This window comes from Aulonocara sp. 'chitande type north' Nkhata Bay, linkage group LG15, assembly GCF_057382095.1.
Source record: "Aulonocara sp. 'chitande type north' Nkhata Bay isolate Kocher_YH1m ecotype deep benthic linkage group LG15, A_spYH_male_GT1.1, whole genome shotgun sequence".
Lineage (NCBI taxonomy): Eukaryota > Metazoa > Chordata > Actinopteri > Cichliformes > Cichlidae > Aulonocara > Aulonocara sp. 'chitande type north' Nkhata Bay.
In genome coordinates this window covers 8,719,513-8,735,110 of record NC_141358.1, presented here as the reverse complement: position 1 = coordinate 8,735,110, position 15,598 = coordinate 8,719,513, and the positions used below count along the sequence as shown (strand labels likewise).

The following is a 15,598-nucleotide window of genomic DNA, read 5'->3' as shown; positions in this document are numbered from 1 at the left end:
CCACAAAAAAAGTTTAGTGCAATTGCAAGTTCTGTAACTTTTTTTCTTTTTATGGGCAAACAATAACACAAGGCCTGTTCTATGCTTTATCACCAAGAAACATCTGTGGCACCAAGAGGCACCCTACAAACAGGTAGGCAATCACCACTGGTCTCATTGTAACTTCACTTTCCTTGCATGCCATAAACCTATTTGTATTGTTTTCTTCAGACAGATGCATTTCCTTCTCCTTTTGAGTGACCTGGCTGGTGCGCTTAAGGACACGTTTGAGAAAATCAACCAGGAACTTGTATTACAAGACAGGACCAACTCTCTCACATGCACACACTATATTGGGCACTTATTAAGGAGTCCTGCTGCTTCCCCAGTGTGATCTATCTCTATAGAAGAAACGATCAAATCAATAACTACTAAGGTTCATGACAACTTTTTCTTTTGGCTTCGCTGCTGCATTGTACCCTGACCTGTTCAGAATTATATTAATAAAAGAGCTATTAAACTTCCTCTCCTGAGATATTGCATCATTAGGCAGGTTTCATGTGTAGAGGCTTACAAAAATAAGGTCAGAGATCACTTTTTTATCATACAAAGTAGATCCCATATCGCATTCACTTATTAACCCTATTCGAAGCACATTTCAAATAGGCATCTTCTGGCAGAACGATATGTCATACAAATCCTGTATATTTTCATTATTTTACTTTATACTCTCTCCACTGGGAAGCTGATATCTTTTGCCGTTGTCTTGTGGCTGTATTGTAATTTATTCTGACTTTCATATCCCCCTGAAAGGAAAGGAAACCTGTCACATACACCATTAATAGGGTCAGACCTAAATCCAATGTATTTAATTTGTCCTAATAAATAGAGTGAATGTGACCAGTTAGCTTAGCATGTATTTTATCTAATTTTATGTTTTAATGGTGTCTACTAAAGCCAGTTGTGGTTTTGATAGTAAGGGGTCTCTCACTGCAAAACTCAACATGCTTTCAGGATATATCTACGAGAAACATCACATTTTCTTATAGGCGGCATCTGCTTGTCCATTAAAACTCGGACTTGCTAAAAACTGTAGACAGAGAAATTGTCTTGAAGAAACGCCTGGGGGTCCACAGCCTCAGGCCACGACCGAGAGGCGCCAAATACAGACTGGAGGCGCGGCGTATTGGTGAAGGGCGAGCACAAGGGGCGGGAAGGGGCGGGTCCGTAGAAGCAGCGGTCGCGTTTTAAAAGTGAAGCTGAAAGTGAGGAGCGAGAGCAAGTCAGTGCTGTCTGTCGGCTAGGTGCTTACCGCGTTCACCAAACACCGTCAGCAGACTTTAAGCATGATTCGGCGGTCCAGAAGCAGGTAAGAGAAACACGAGCAACGACTTTGGCAGCTTTAAAGCTTTCATTTCTGTCTCTCAAAGACTCGCAGCTATTATTGTAGTTTTCTCGTGAGGCATTATTTCACTTGGATACGGCGTGAAGTAAGTGCGAAGAGTGCATCCTCTTGCCCTAGCTCGCGCGTGTGTGTTTATATTTATATATATATTGATATATTGATATATGTTTTACTTCATATATACATCATATACATATATATATGTGTGTGGTCAGCCTGTACTATGCGCGAGCCCTTTACTTTTCTCCAGTTGGAGCTGTGGAGCGCTCGCGCCAATGACAGGTGGCTGGTCATCGCTCGGCTTTGACAGTGCTGTGCCGTGCACGCTTCGGCGTGTCTTAACTCGCGGATAGTAAAAACAGGCTGCAAAGCAGTTCATCTGCCACCGATTTCGGCTCTTTTCGATGAAAACTTGCACACGCTACACACACGACTGCTTTCCAGCATCTCCGACCGAGCGCGAGGAGCGATGGATATTATTTTGGAAACCTGCGCTCTAACATTGTACTCCACGCGCACTTCTTCCGCGGAGACCCAATGCTATTTTTCTCCCTTAAATTACACACATTAGGTCTTGTGCGCGAATCTCATGTTTGAGATGTCAGGGATCCTTTTTGAGGATCTTCTTTGCACATACACACAAAAAAGTCACCGTTTACCTCCGTTTACAGACGTGTTTTTATCTCGTTTTGTCCTCATTGTAATTAGAAGAAACTGCACCCGGAGTTAATTTGATTGGTTTAAAAGTAATTATCGCTTCTTTTCACGAAGAGCCGATCCAGCTGATTAATCGTTCTTCTTGAGAGCGCTGTAATCATCTTCTATTGTTTGCTTGCTTTTTTGTTTGTTTCACGCTAATTATCTCATTTGCGCTGAAACGCAGAGGCTGTTGGATAAATTTGAGAGAAGTTGTTTATTTGCTCGCCTCTGCGAGTAGTAGTCACGCATTTGGGCAAAAGGAAAATAAGGAAGATTATGGCGTGTAAATATCCTTCTGTACGCATGCACACACACGCACGTACACACATAGTGGGGTTCCTCTTCACCTGTTGTACTGTATGACAGCACAACTATCTACCTGTCCCGCATTCTGATTAGTTGACCACATGGTGTGTGTGTGTGTGTGCGCGCGCGCGAACGTGAACTCTGTGTGCACGTGTGCGTGTGTTTCCGTGTGTGCATGGCTGTGCTGTACAATGCCCTGTGCAAGTTTGAACACGCCAGGGTCACAAAATTATGATCGCATGTGCCAATCCAGGTATCTGTGGAAACTAAAAACACTGGAACCTGTTCGTCCTCCCACCCCTCTCTCTCTCTTACACACACACACACACACACACACACACTCTCATACATGCACACCCCCTGTGGGTGTCTTGGCTAAAAGCCTGCAGCCAAACCTTCAAGAATGACTGGTTTTCTCTCTGTGTTGGAGTTAAGCGAGTGACTAAAAGAGAGGGCTGAGTTTTTTTTAATGCACCTCATAAAGAGATTAATAGGGAGTAGTTTAGAACAAGTAAAGTACTTATTGTCCTATTATTCTTCTGTCTATTATCCTACACTCTTCTTTTTCCACGCAGACTCCACCTCTTTTTAAAATGTTGCCCTCTGTGTGTGTGTGTGTGTGTGTGTGTGTGTGTCTGCAGTCTGTACAGCAGTGAGGATGACGAGGAGGAGACTGAGATGTATGAACATGATTATGATGGATCATTGCCCAAGCCTGGGAAACGCCAGCTCGGCAAGACACGCTGGACACGAGAAGAGGTATACACACACACACACACACACACACACACACACACACACACACACACACACACACACACACACACACACACACGTCAATACAGTTCAAATTCTGCTGTTCAATACTAAATATTAGTGACATATTTTTTAAAAATGTACTCTCTTTTTTCAGGATGAGAAGTTGAAGAAACTTGTTGAACATCATGGAGCAGAAGACTGGAAAGTAATTGCAAGCCTATTAACTGTAAGTAGCAGGCATGAGGCCCTGATTTGTCTGCGTGCAACTTCCCATTGTGTGGAGATGATAACAAACTGTATTTTGTTTTTCTCTCTACACAGAACCGTACAGATGTGCAGTGCCAACACAGGTGGCAGAAGGTTCTCAACCCAGAACTCATTAAAGGACCGTGGACCAAAGAGGAGGACCAGAGGGTAAGAGCACACTGTATTTTTGTGGGGTTTTGGGGGGGAGGGTGGCATGGAAAACTGTAAATATAAATGCAAGATTAACTTGCATGTAGAGTTTGTAGTGTGCTTTAGCCGTGTGTTATGTTATAACAGCCATTAGTGGTGACCTTACAGTGTAATTGTTAGAGTGGGCTTTATACTAACTGGATACCACTGAGATCAACAATTACTTTGTGTTCCTGTGTTTAAAGCAACTTCTCTGTAGCAACTCCTGAACTGTGGTTGCACACTTTTACTCACCCTTACACAACATATAACACGTTTAGGAGTTATATTTCCACCCAGATGCCACTGTAATGATTAGCAGAGTGGCTAATGTTCCAATGGAAACTCCCTCACTGCTCACCAGCAGGTGTTCTCAATCAGCTACACTAGCGAAAGATCAAGAAAGAGAGAGAAGGAGGAAGGAAAAGCAGTGCATTTAGTAAAACTTCTGAGATTTTTATGGATAATAATTTTTTTTATTTCTTCTCTCCCTCCTGTTTTCATATCTCTGTACCACTCTACTTCTCCCTCCCCTCCCTGTTATTACTCCTTCCTTCCTCTTTCCCCATGCTCCTCTACTACCATTCACTTCTTCCTTTTCAACACTCTCCCTCCTCCTCCTCCTCTCTTGCCTTTCCTCTTTCTCTCACCCCTCACAACCCTAAAAATCCCCAGGTGATCGAGCTGGTCCAGAAATACGGCGCCAAACGCTGGTCAGTGATCGCCAAGCACCTGAAGGGGCGAATTGGCAAGCAGTGCCGCGAGCGCTGGCACAACCACCTGAACCCAGAGGTTAAGAAGACTTCCTGGACGGAGGAGGAAGACAGAATAATCTACCAGGCGCATGAGAAGCTGGGCAATCGCTGGGCAGAAATCGCTAAGCTGCTCCCTGGCAGGTGAGGTGGAGAGAGGGAAGAAGAGGCAGAAAAGGAGAAGCTAGATGAATCACTGAAACCTTGTTGGTTAGCTGCGCAATGTTGCGGTTAAGAGGCTGAAATGGAGGGGAGGGCACGCCAATAAAAGTGAGCATGAGAGAAAATGGAGTTGTGGACATAGAACGCAAGCTGGGAAAGAAAGGTTAAAAGGCTAAGTTAGGACGTGGGGGGAAGGTGTAGAATGACAGAAGAGAAAACACAGATAAATATGTGGTTATTGTAATTGCTTTGCACTGATAACCTTATCAATTGCGCACATTTTTAAATATGCGTGTATGTGTGTGACTGAGACTTTTCCTATCTCCCTCAGCGTGTGCGTGCGCCTGCATTGATAAAGCTGCTGTGTGCAGCTAGAGGATGTCACATCCCCTTTAAGTTAACACATGTCCCTTATGACCCGCAGGACCGACAACGCTATAAAGAACCACTGGAACTCCACCATGAGGAGAAAGGTGGAACAGGAGGGCTACCTTCAGAACACAGCCAAGAACAGCAGCCCCTCGCTCCCCGCCAGCCGCACTTACGTGAAGACCAACAATCAGATCATGTGCTTTCCCCAACAGCCCGGTCACACGCAGCTGACTTCCAATTTGCCGCTCAGCTACGCCACCTACCTGTCTGACGCACGTAGAGTAAGTGGGCTTTAAACCAGAATTTAGGCAGATCTCCGCCCGCAAGATCTTGCATTTATTAACGTCTGCTTCTTTCTCTGTAACAGGTGCACTCCACCCTCTCATTCAATATGAACATACTCAACATTCCCCAAGTCCAGGTAAGAATCGCAAACCTGAGCGGCGATCGAAAGATGGGGTAGATGAGTTGTTTGGATTGAATTGGTGCTCACGCATTTCTTCTGCTCTTTCAGAGACACTATAACGAGGAGGACCCTGAGAAGGAGAAGAGGGTGAAAGAGATCGAAATGCTGCTCATGTCAACAGAAAATGAACTGAGGGGCCAGCCGTCACTACCGGTGAGTCACACTCGGATCTGTGTCTGGATTCAGGAGGGTGAAACATGTGACAGCACAATTTATGTGTTTTTTGGGTTTTTTGACCCTGGCTTTAAGGACAGTGGTTGGACTTGTGTTTTTTGTGTGTGCATGAGGAGGAGGAAACATCTGGGTGGTCTGTTTCTGCAAAAAGTGATGCAATAGGATCTTATCACCATTTCTTTTGGGTTTGCATGACCCCTTGTGCAATTCTCTACTCAACACTTCTTCTGTCGGCCTTTACATTAAAGTTCCCCTTCTCATTTGATCACGGCTGAGCGTTCCCTGCGCTTCTTATATCTGTGCTTCCTTTGCACTCGCTCCTCTGTGCTTTTGTGTTTTCAGGTGATTATTCTTTTCCAGTCTGTAACATTTTTTTCCTCTCTCCAGATTTGTTCGTTCTATCAAAACTGGACCAACCAGAGCTCCATGTCCAACAGCTCAGAAGGTGCTGCTCTGCCTTTACCTCATCACCAGGCAGCCAGCCATGAACTGTCTCTTGACCAGAGCAGCTCAGCTGAGGACAGCGCCCCCACAACACCCGTCGAAGGCATTAACGGCAACAACAGCAACAACAACAGTCCCCACAACAGTCCTGCATTCTCAAATCCAATGCCAGGGATAATGGAATCCATGATTGACTCAGTAAGTATCTTCCTTACACTGTGTCGTGCTATATTATGTTTTTATTTTTGTCTGTCGTGATCAACTGGAACCAGCTGAAGAAGATGCCCTATAAATTAGAAACACAGATATAATAGCGGGCCTTGACCCAGAATTTCCCACCCTTTTCCCAGAGCCTGTTAGCAGTGGGTTCTTGGAAAGTAGCACTCTTAAAGCAGACAGGGTCTTGCCCAACAACTCAACAACTGCTAAAGAATCATTGACTGGTTTCATGTCGAATGCCAACCCATGTGAAGTCACAAATCTACTCTGTTCACCCTCACAGGTCACATGACCCGTGCTTACACAGTCACCACACAAAACTAGTGTTTGTCCCATTGTTTAGCTTAGCTTAGCGTGCTACACGAGCTGCCTGGTTGTCAAAGCCTTGTCAGGGGTCTTTAATTTAATGTTTTCTTCCTTTTTATTTCACAGTTCCTCAACCAGCCAGTGAGCCCAGAACACTCAGACAATCTACCCTTTAACTCGCCTGTGCCTGCAAGCCTCCTAAATGATAATGAATTGTAAGAAGCTTTTGTTCTCATCACTTTTATTATGCAAACCTGTTATTGTTATATGAGCCTTTTTTAACAGCTGTTTTTTTGCGCTTTTTCTTTCCTCTCTCCTCAGGCTCATGACGCCCAATATGTGTGAGTCAATTCTGGAGTCAACCCCACGTACACCCACGCCTTTGAGATCAGCCTCGACCCATCAGGAGATCAAATATGGCCCCGTTAAACTAATGGTGAGAGACTTTAATGTGTGTATATATCCCTCGGTGCTTAATTTGACATGCAAACTGCTGCTTTGCACACTGCATTGTCCTCGGGACTCACTCGGAGGTCTGTGTTGTTTCCAGAACACCACTTTGGGGCAGCAGATGGTTGGGTCCATCAAGCAGGAGCCAGTGGAAGATGCCATTAAGCATCCTCCATTTAAGAAGATAAAGCAAGAGGTACTTTCCACCCTACATATGCATGTACAGATATGCAAAAAAAAGCATGCGCATATGATGTGAGACTGACATAAGAAGTGTTATTTTGTATCTTAAGAAAATAGCAGACAGGGGTGAAATATCAAACTCAACCATTTGCATGTTGCGGTGACAAACGTGTTGTGTTTTTGTTTTTTAGTTACATTTTGCAACACGTTTGACATCAGCTTAAAGAATAGCTTGAGGTTAATTTTTGCAAGCGAGCTTGTGTGACTTGGTTACAAAAAGAGGAAAATGTGGGGTTTTAAATGACCGTGTTGTGTTTTTTTCCGGGGGTCCTAGGTCGAGCTCCCATGCAAGAGGGGCCACTGCATGCAGTGGGCAGGGCAAGAACCTAACAGGCAGCTCTTCTCCCCCAGTCGCCCAGCTCAGGAAGTATCGGTAAGTTGACATTTGACCTTAAGTCAGACCTCCTTATGTGTTTTTGTTTTGTTTATGTGAGTCCATCAATGAGTACGCACAGGATCAACCCTAAGATCCTTTTCAGTCATTGTACTGTAATTATTGTGTTGTTAACAAGTGTTGTTGCATTTTTCTTTCAGGACCTACTTACAAGCTCACTCTTGAACGAAGACGGACACAAAATCTACCAGCTCCCTCACAGAAGCCTGAATAACCCACTACAGGTGTGTGTGTAATTAAATCATAAATTTATAAAATAGCTTTGCATGTTAACATAAAAACTCATCATCTTCTTTTTTTTCTTACAGCAGCAACAGCTGGGTTCCTGGGATCTGTTGGCCTCCGGGAAAACAGAGGAGCACATACTGGCCTCGGAACACAAGTTCTTGAGTGCTTTCCCTTCAAGGACACTGATGATATAGACTGAGATAAATGCTGATCCAAACACATAAACTTTTCCTGCACTGGAGTTTAAAAAAAGAAAGAGAAAAAAAGCCCTTAGCTCAACCAGGCTAAGGTGTTTAGCCCCCCCAGCTGAAGCAGTAGAAAATGGTTGGAGCAATGGATGGATCAAGCAGATGTTTACTTGTTTACTTCTGGAACACAGGCGTTTACGGCATCACTGGGTTCAAAACTCAAAGAGTTTTCGCTTTCACCTACACTTGTGGAACAGACGGGCGGATACATATTTGCGGTGGTACAGTCATTGGGAGAGGCTATATGCCACTGATTTTTTCACACTTACATTTGTTGGATTTGTACCAACCAAAGACTTTTTTTAAGGGGGGAGGGGGGGTGACTTTTTTAAAGTTTTTAAATTTTTAAAATTTTCTTTGGTTTTATTGTATTACAAACGGGGAAATGGTGACCATGTATGCCTTGGGCTGTATTATTAATTACACATGTTGATAGTAATATAAAGAACAAGCTCATTAATTTATTGATTTTTTTTTTTACATTATGACTTTGTTGCTGTTGTTTTACAATTGGCCAATGGAGCAGTGTTGTATTTCAGAGTATTTAAGCCCTTTTAGCATTATCGTACATCCAAAGTCATAATGATTATTTTCTAACTGACCTCTGTTTTTATTTTGGGTTTTTTTGGTTTTTGTTTTTTTTTTACCTTTTTTTGTCCTTTTTTTTAAATTATTAAGGGGTTTTTAATGGGTCTACTGAGAATTTCAAGTGTTTGGTCTTTGCCACCTCATGTAAACACTCCACTGCTGAACAAGGACTGCTCGGTCTGTTCTCGTACCACTATGCAACTACAATTTTTATACTTTTTTTATACAACAGAAAGGGGCCAGCCTTTTTAGTATTACCTGACAACCACATCGGCGCCTTTATTTCATAGGAATTGAGTTTTCATTTCAAGTTTTTTTGATTTATTTCTGGCCTTCACAGTATCCCCCCCAACCGGGAAAACATTCAATGAACAAGCAATTCTTAGAATTTAGATACATATATATATATATATATCTACAGAAAGAGAGAGAATTTATTTATACATTTGAAAATCCGAAATGCATTTATATTTGAAACCTGAGCTTCACCCAGTAAGAGTAAGACCAAGCTGCACTTGAATTTTATATTCTCCTTAAAACTGTGAGAGTAGCAAACACTGATATTAATGCTACAGCCAAAATCCCATTTTTTTAAAAAAGAGAAAGAAATAAACATTTCTTCTGGTGGATTTACACTGTTGTAAAAGTACACTCAACAAGCATTTTGTGTCCTTTAACGAAACTGCAGTAACTCGTGTCAAACACTTAGCACACTTTTTGTAAAAGCATTTACACATGCCAAGTTTTTATACTTCTACTTTTGACTGCCTACTCAATAAAGTGTGCTGTTTTTATAACAACCTTGTGTTCAGTGTTTAATCTCTGACGTTCAGCGTACTAAAGTTGATAGCAGTTCAAACGCAGCTACTCGTGGACAAAAATATATGGAAATAACATTTTCATATATTTAAGCTGTAAAGTGCGAAGTTCAGCCCAAGAAGCCTACGTTCTCAGTGTAAATAGCACTCCAAATAGCCGCACCATTATGTAGAGTAATTATTGCCTTTTAAACTGAATGAACTATTTACCCTCTCCAAAGTGTAATCTATCTCTAGTATTCAAATTCCTCTACGGATTATAGTATTCAAATAGCCCTCGCTTTTGCGCACACATAAACTGATACAAAGGTTTGTTGTCATAAAATTGTGTGGACCATATCATATCATAAAACCTTCTCTCCCATCTGCCGCTCACCAAGTGAGTATAGAGTTTATCAGCAAGCAAAGAAAATAAGCAAATGTTTCCAACCGTTCCCTCTTTTTCCATGGATAAGCAGGGACCACTCAGGTGCATGTCCCAGAAATACAAAGAAACATTTTGTCCTGGACTGCTTTCACTTTTTTCTTTTTTTTTGCTTTGCATAAACATGCTATCAACTCCTTTAAACACAGAAATATGCACTAACATGACTGTGGGCAATGTGAAAATTGTTATATTACTCGTCGCTGCTCGCCAAAAAACGCTCGTAAGTATGAGCTCCACATTCAGTCTCTTGAGGAGACTTTCTTTCCTGTGAGGCCTTAGCAAGCTAAGGGGCCCAGACTCAGACCAGGAGCTATATTTACACCCCCTCCCCATCCACACGTTCTCACATCCCCCACAACACCTTCAGCCACCTGCACCCCCCTCCCAACCTCGCCCTGATCCACCACACTGCCCTTAAATATAGATTCCCATCTCTTAAGTGGTAGTCTCAGAGGGATTCATAAACAGAAATGGCAGTCATCAAGACGGACATATCTAACAGGAACTGTGATATTTAAGACCGGGGCAAACAGAAATAGTTTCTTTGTGGGTGTAAGCATGCTTAGTCCATCCACATGTTCACAATGTTGTGGTTTTTAGCTATTGTAACAACAATGGTTGAAAAAACCCCAGAAATGACAGCAAAGGCCTGATGAGGGCTGCTTGAATTTGAACGACGGGTTTGACAATCCCTGTCAGCAAATGTAGAGTGTGTGGTTTTATGTGTGTGTGTGTGTGTGTGTGTGTGTGTGTGTGGGTGGGTGGGTGGGTGGGGGTGTCTTGTGGAAAGAGGCTATAGCACGAAGCAGACTTTCACCCTGGGAATTTCACCATCTTCTACTAGACCCCCCTGCCAGAAAAAAGCCCAAACCCCAAACCCCACAGGATTCACAGACACCTGCTTCCACTGAGTGAGAAGGCAGCTGCTTGTGTGTATACTGAATGGTAGTGGTTTACTGATAATACCCCCCCCCCCCCCCCCCCCCAATATATACTGGGATGAGAGATGCAAGACACAACGTATCTTTACTCTTTTGCAGTCCCCGCTTCACCATTCAACAGACCTCACTGACTAAACTAATAAAACAAACAAACCAGGCTTTTTCGTGCGTCTGCTTATTTCAATAAATGGAAAACTGAGTGTCCACTTGTGACTGTTATCAGAACAGCACTGTCTATCAGAAGAGGTTGTGGTAAGTCATCAAAATACTGGACTGCAGTGCACTTTTGTTGATAGTGAAAAATTATTTATTTTATTTTTTTCCGAGTTCATTTCAGTTCACGTCAGGGTTGCTGTCCCCTCACACAGATCAAACAGAGTTTTATGTAGTTTAAATCATGTAAAACAGAAGAGGAGCTTCAATTGTAAAAAATGCAAAAGTGGCTTGTAAATCATTGCATGTGCACCTACATTCATTTAAGCTCAAAGAGGCTCTTATTGGCTGTTTATGTGGGTCACAGGGGCGAAAACTGCTGTCATAATGTTGCTCTTGTTTCTGCCTGGTTCTGTTTAGGTCAAGTAAAGCAACCTCTAGCTATACCCTTTTTCCATGGTCTGTTTTTATTGGGTAATTATACAGTCATATTTTAGAATTATAACTGCACTTTTAAGATTTTCACCTGCCACTGAGTCACACTGTTACATTTTTATAAGGTATTTAGCTCTAAAAGTCAAAGCAGAAGTTTACTTACAATGCTAGTGTTGTTTTTTTTTATTCCATCCTCCTTTCCCTTTTCAAATCAAACATGTCTGTCGCAAGCAGATTGGCTCATAAATTCGGTTTGTGTGTCACAATAGATTTATAGCAGGATGTTGCAGAAATGGCGGGCTCCTGAACGTGCGCGTGCATATGCACAAAAACACACACATGCCACTAGTTCACACGCTGGCCAGCGTGCTCTGGGTCTGCATAGATTACTCTAGCCTGATTTCCTCATTCTCTTGTTGCTGTTGTGGTTGGAGATATTCAGGCAAGAGCAGCCGCTCCCTGCTGGCAGTGGTCAGGTAGAAGGGCAGGGCTGTGCTGGCTGGGCCTGATAACTACCGTCCCCATCCATGGTACAGAGAAGAGGAGAAAAATGGGAGGGGGGCAAAAAACAACAGAGCTCCATGAAGTTGAAATTGGAGTTCCTACAATTACAGAAACCTGTATGTAAAATGTCACAATGCAGTTTGTGAAAAAGGCCTTTAAAGCAGGTTATTTAGTGGTTATTTGTGTGGAGGAGGTCAGCAGAGATCCGACAATTTACTAGCATGCATAAGGCATAAAAAAATATTAAAACAATCCATGTGTAGACACATAAATTAATTAATAACATCATTTTAATGGGACCATTTTGTCCCAAATAGGCACAGAATGTATATAAAATGTAGATGCAGTCTCTGGGTCTGAAAAATGAAGCTAGCGTGCCCTTGTTCCTACCACTGGTCAAAGGTGGGCGACTTTTTAGGTTGCTAAAAAAGTCTGACGGGAAAATGACCCGACTTCTAACTTGATTTATGACCTCAGCAAACACTTTCTTAATGAGTGTGCAGTCTCAGTTGATAGTTTCATATTCTGTTTGATACAACATGATGTTCAATTTGGAAATTACTGTTCCATTTGTGACAACCTAAGCAACAATGGACACACCTATTCTAAATGAAACAGTTCACACTGGCCAAGTCATTTCACAAAACAAATTTACGGCATTCTTTTTCCATTATTTTTCACCTGTGAATAAACTGATCTGACCAATCAGATCACTGCATTTGGCAACAAGTGCGCTCGTTGTTCAAATAGAGCACCGGTAGTGAAAAGTCATGCATGTGCCCCACTGGCATGTACGAAAGTGGCCTTGACACAGCTTCAACTCCGGGGTCAAACCATGAAATTTGATATTTTTATTTTTCACAAAAAAATCAAACACTTTCTTTGTGTACTTTTGTTATTATAAAATTTCTCATCCAAAAATTTGGAATTTTGTGTCTTACTTTCACAATCCCCCTGGTGTTTATTCATTTCATTTACAATGAACATTCATTTGAAAATGATATGTTACATTTTCAAAAAGGAAACTGGACTCGTGCAACTTTAATCGGTCACCAAGGAGTACCGCCTGGATTAGCTAGGTCAAAGGTTAAGGAGAATACCTCAAAATACCTCCCTTTTCACATGTAACATGTAGCACCTAGGAGTTAAATCCTGATTGGTTTATTTACAACAATTTTTTCTGAGAAAATATTGGGTGACAGTGAATTCTTGGACACACAGATAGGCTTGTTCAACCCGTGTGTGACCTGGAACCACAGGCTCATTGTTGCTGGTGACACATTTAATGTTAGAATCACCAAGTCAGTTAAACAGCTGAACATCCCTTTTTCAAAAAGAAATTTGGTGCTGCTATATGACTACGAAAGCATGCGTGCTGATTTTTTACCTGTATTCCATACAGAATAGTTGTTCTTTTCAGTTATCTGTTTGCAGATAGAGGTAAAGGTGCAGGACCCCTGCCCAAAACAACCGCATTTGGCTGCCATGTGAGGACCATAACACACGGGCATGGATGCTCTATGATATGAGCGCGCTCACAATCACGAAACGCACATACATGCATATGTTCAGACGCAACCAGAACACACAGATTGAGCAGATAGTCGCTGCCATGTGGAAAGAGAGACTGAGGGCGAAGAGATAGTCGGGTACGAGAGTGAGCGAGGCAGAGAGAGAGAGATGGGGAGTGCTGCTGAGGTGATTAGACTCATCTGCAAGTCGCTGTCTTCCCAGATTTGGCTGCCATTCGTTAGGCCGTTTGTTTGTTTGTTGTTGTTTTTTTCAGGAGCAAAAAAATGTATAGACCAATGTGCCTGCTGCAGATAGCCATAAAAAAATAACTGTAAACATTTGAAAAAGTGGGTCAGTACTGCTAAAGCAGTGCCAACGAGGTCAAAGAGCAAAAAACAGACGTTAGGCCATTAGATAAAAGACTGAAAGAGCCGAGTAAATAAATAAATAGAGGGCAACAGAGAGGTGGGCTGTTCATTTACGGAAATGATGAAACTGTAGCCTCATAAAGTTTAAATTCGAAATAGTACTTCACTTAAGGATTCACTGCACTATAAGCTAATGAGCTTAATTTGTTTGATATATTTATCAAACAAAGCTATATTTAATAATATGTAGGGATGTAAGTGTAATTTTGCTATGAACAAATATGAAATTCTGAATAAACGTGAGAGAAAGAATGCCTCGTAAACAATAAATAACACTACAGTACAGCAGTGTCACATTTGCAAGCTGCAAACTGTAATTGGTGTTATTTTCCAATCATTCATATCAGCGAGTCACGCACAGCTACCGTTTATACTCTGCGCTCAGGTCTGTGCCACGCGCCTGTCTCTCTTTGTAATTTTCATAACAATCCGTCACACTGGAGACAAGCGTGATCCGAATCTTTGTATCAAACAGGGCCTTTATAGGTAACCACACACACATACACACGCAGACGCACAAACGCTGACATCCTCGCAGGCTTCTGGTGCTGGAGTGTGGTCAAATTTCTCAGCCTGACAGCAGGTTACCGACTTCCCAGCAACACCCCCCCCTCCACCAAAAAACCCCCCCCAAAAAAAAACATGCCATACTCGCACACACGACAGACACTTCCTCTTAGAGCCCATTTTGTCTGCTTTCACACTGGCTCTGTCTAGGTTTTTTTTTTTATTACACACACAGACACATGTGAACACACACAAAGTAAGGCGTGACTGAAAAAAAATGATACGCTTTAGAAACTTGAAAGCAATTTTTTGACTCTATGAATCCAAGAATATGTAGAAACTGCTATGTTTACAATGGTTTGTGTGCGTCCCCATGTGTGTGTGCGCGCGTGTGCTTGGAGTGGTCTGTTTGGGTTAGGGATTGAGAGTGTAGGGTCATGGTGCGGCTAACTTTTTGTCTTGACAACTTCTACTTAACTACAGTATCCCCACCCCACCTGCTTCCTCACACACACACACAGGCGCACACACAAATTTGCTTGGCACAAAATGACATGTTTTCCCGCCCAGCCTTGGTCCAGCTTCCCCATTCACCTGGGTAAATAGAGCAGAAGGAAGGGCCTTTCAATAGGGCCCACCACACAGACCCACACACAAACACACGTGCGCACACCCGCTACATTCGCTACAGCCCCTCCCCTGCCATCACTTCCCAACACTGCAACTGGCCACGAACGCACATTTTAATTTATCCTTAATCCAACATGCGATAAAACACACACACTCGCCTCTCGTCTGTCCGCTCCATTGTTGTCTCTAAGCGATCCTGACAAGTCGATTCACAATGGCACGATCATGCCTGACTACCCTGATTTAGGACACTTGTCACAGGGGTGCCCCAACCATCAGTACAATCTGCCCTACATCCACCCTCCATTCCTCCAAAACACACTCACACAGCCCCCTTCAGATACACACCCGTCCAGTGGGTGTGGTTCAAAGTAATGGGGTGAAAGTGGTGTGCGCGTGTGTGTTTCTGTGTGTCTATCTGCCTGCAAGTGTGATAATTGCACCAATGAGATAACAATCCTCAGACCTCAGGGTTGTTTGTGGTCTGCAGTCCAAAACAGAGCCAGGCTGAAAAGGCAAATGCACACACACACACAGACACACACACACACACTGATAAGCACACACACACTTTCTCTTTGTATGTATAACACCTGTTATGAAACAAGCTGGTG

General features: G+C 42.7%; 1 protein-coding gene across 2 annotated transcripts; it reads left to right on the top strand.

The window, feature by feature from the left end:
* Window positions 1–1,247: 1,247 nt before the first annotated feature.
* Window positions 1,248–9,429, top strand: myb (MYB proto-oncogene, transcription factor). 2 transcript variants are annotated; one of them, XM_086264350.1, is made up of 15 exons: window positions 1,248–1,348; window positions 3,031–3,148; window positions 3,303–3,374; window positions 3,470–3,562; window positions 4,259–4,479; window positions 4,922–5,150; window positions 5,237–5,290; window positions 5,384–5,488; window positions 5,897–6,151; window positions 6,605–6,693; window positions 6,800–6,914; window positions 7,029–7,124; window positions 7,446–7,544; window positions 7,706–7,789; window positions 7,877–9,429. In XM_086264350.1, exons 1-15 carry the CDS (start codon window positions 1,326–1,328, stop codon window positions 7,985–7,987), a joined length of 1,764 nt encoding a protein of 587 aa, XP_086120476.1. In that variant the 5' UTR covers window positions 1,248–1,325; the 3' UTR covers window positions 7,988–9,429. The 2 variants fall into 2 exon arrangements, with proteins under 2 accessions (XP_086120476.1, XP_086120475.1); XM_086264349.1 differs by having other exon boundaries at window positions 7,874–9,429.
* Window positions 9,430–15,598: the final 6,169 nt, after the last annotated feature.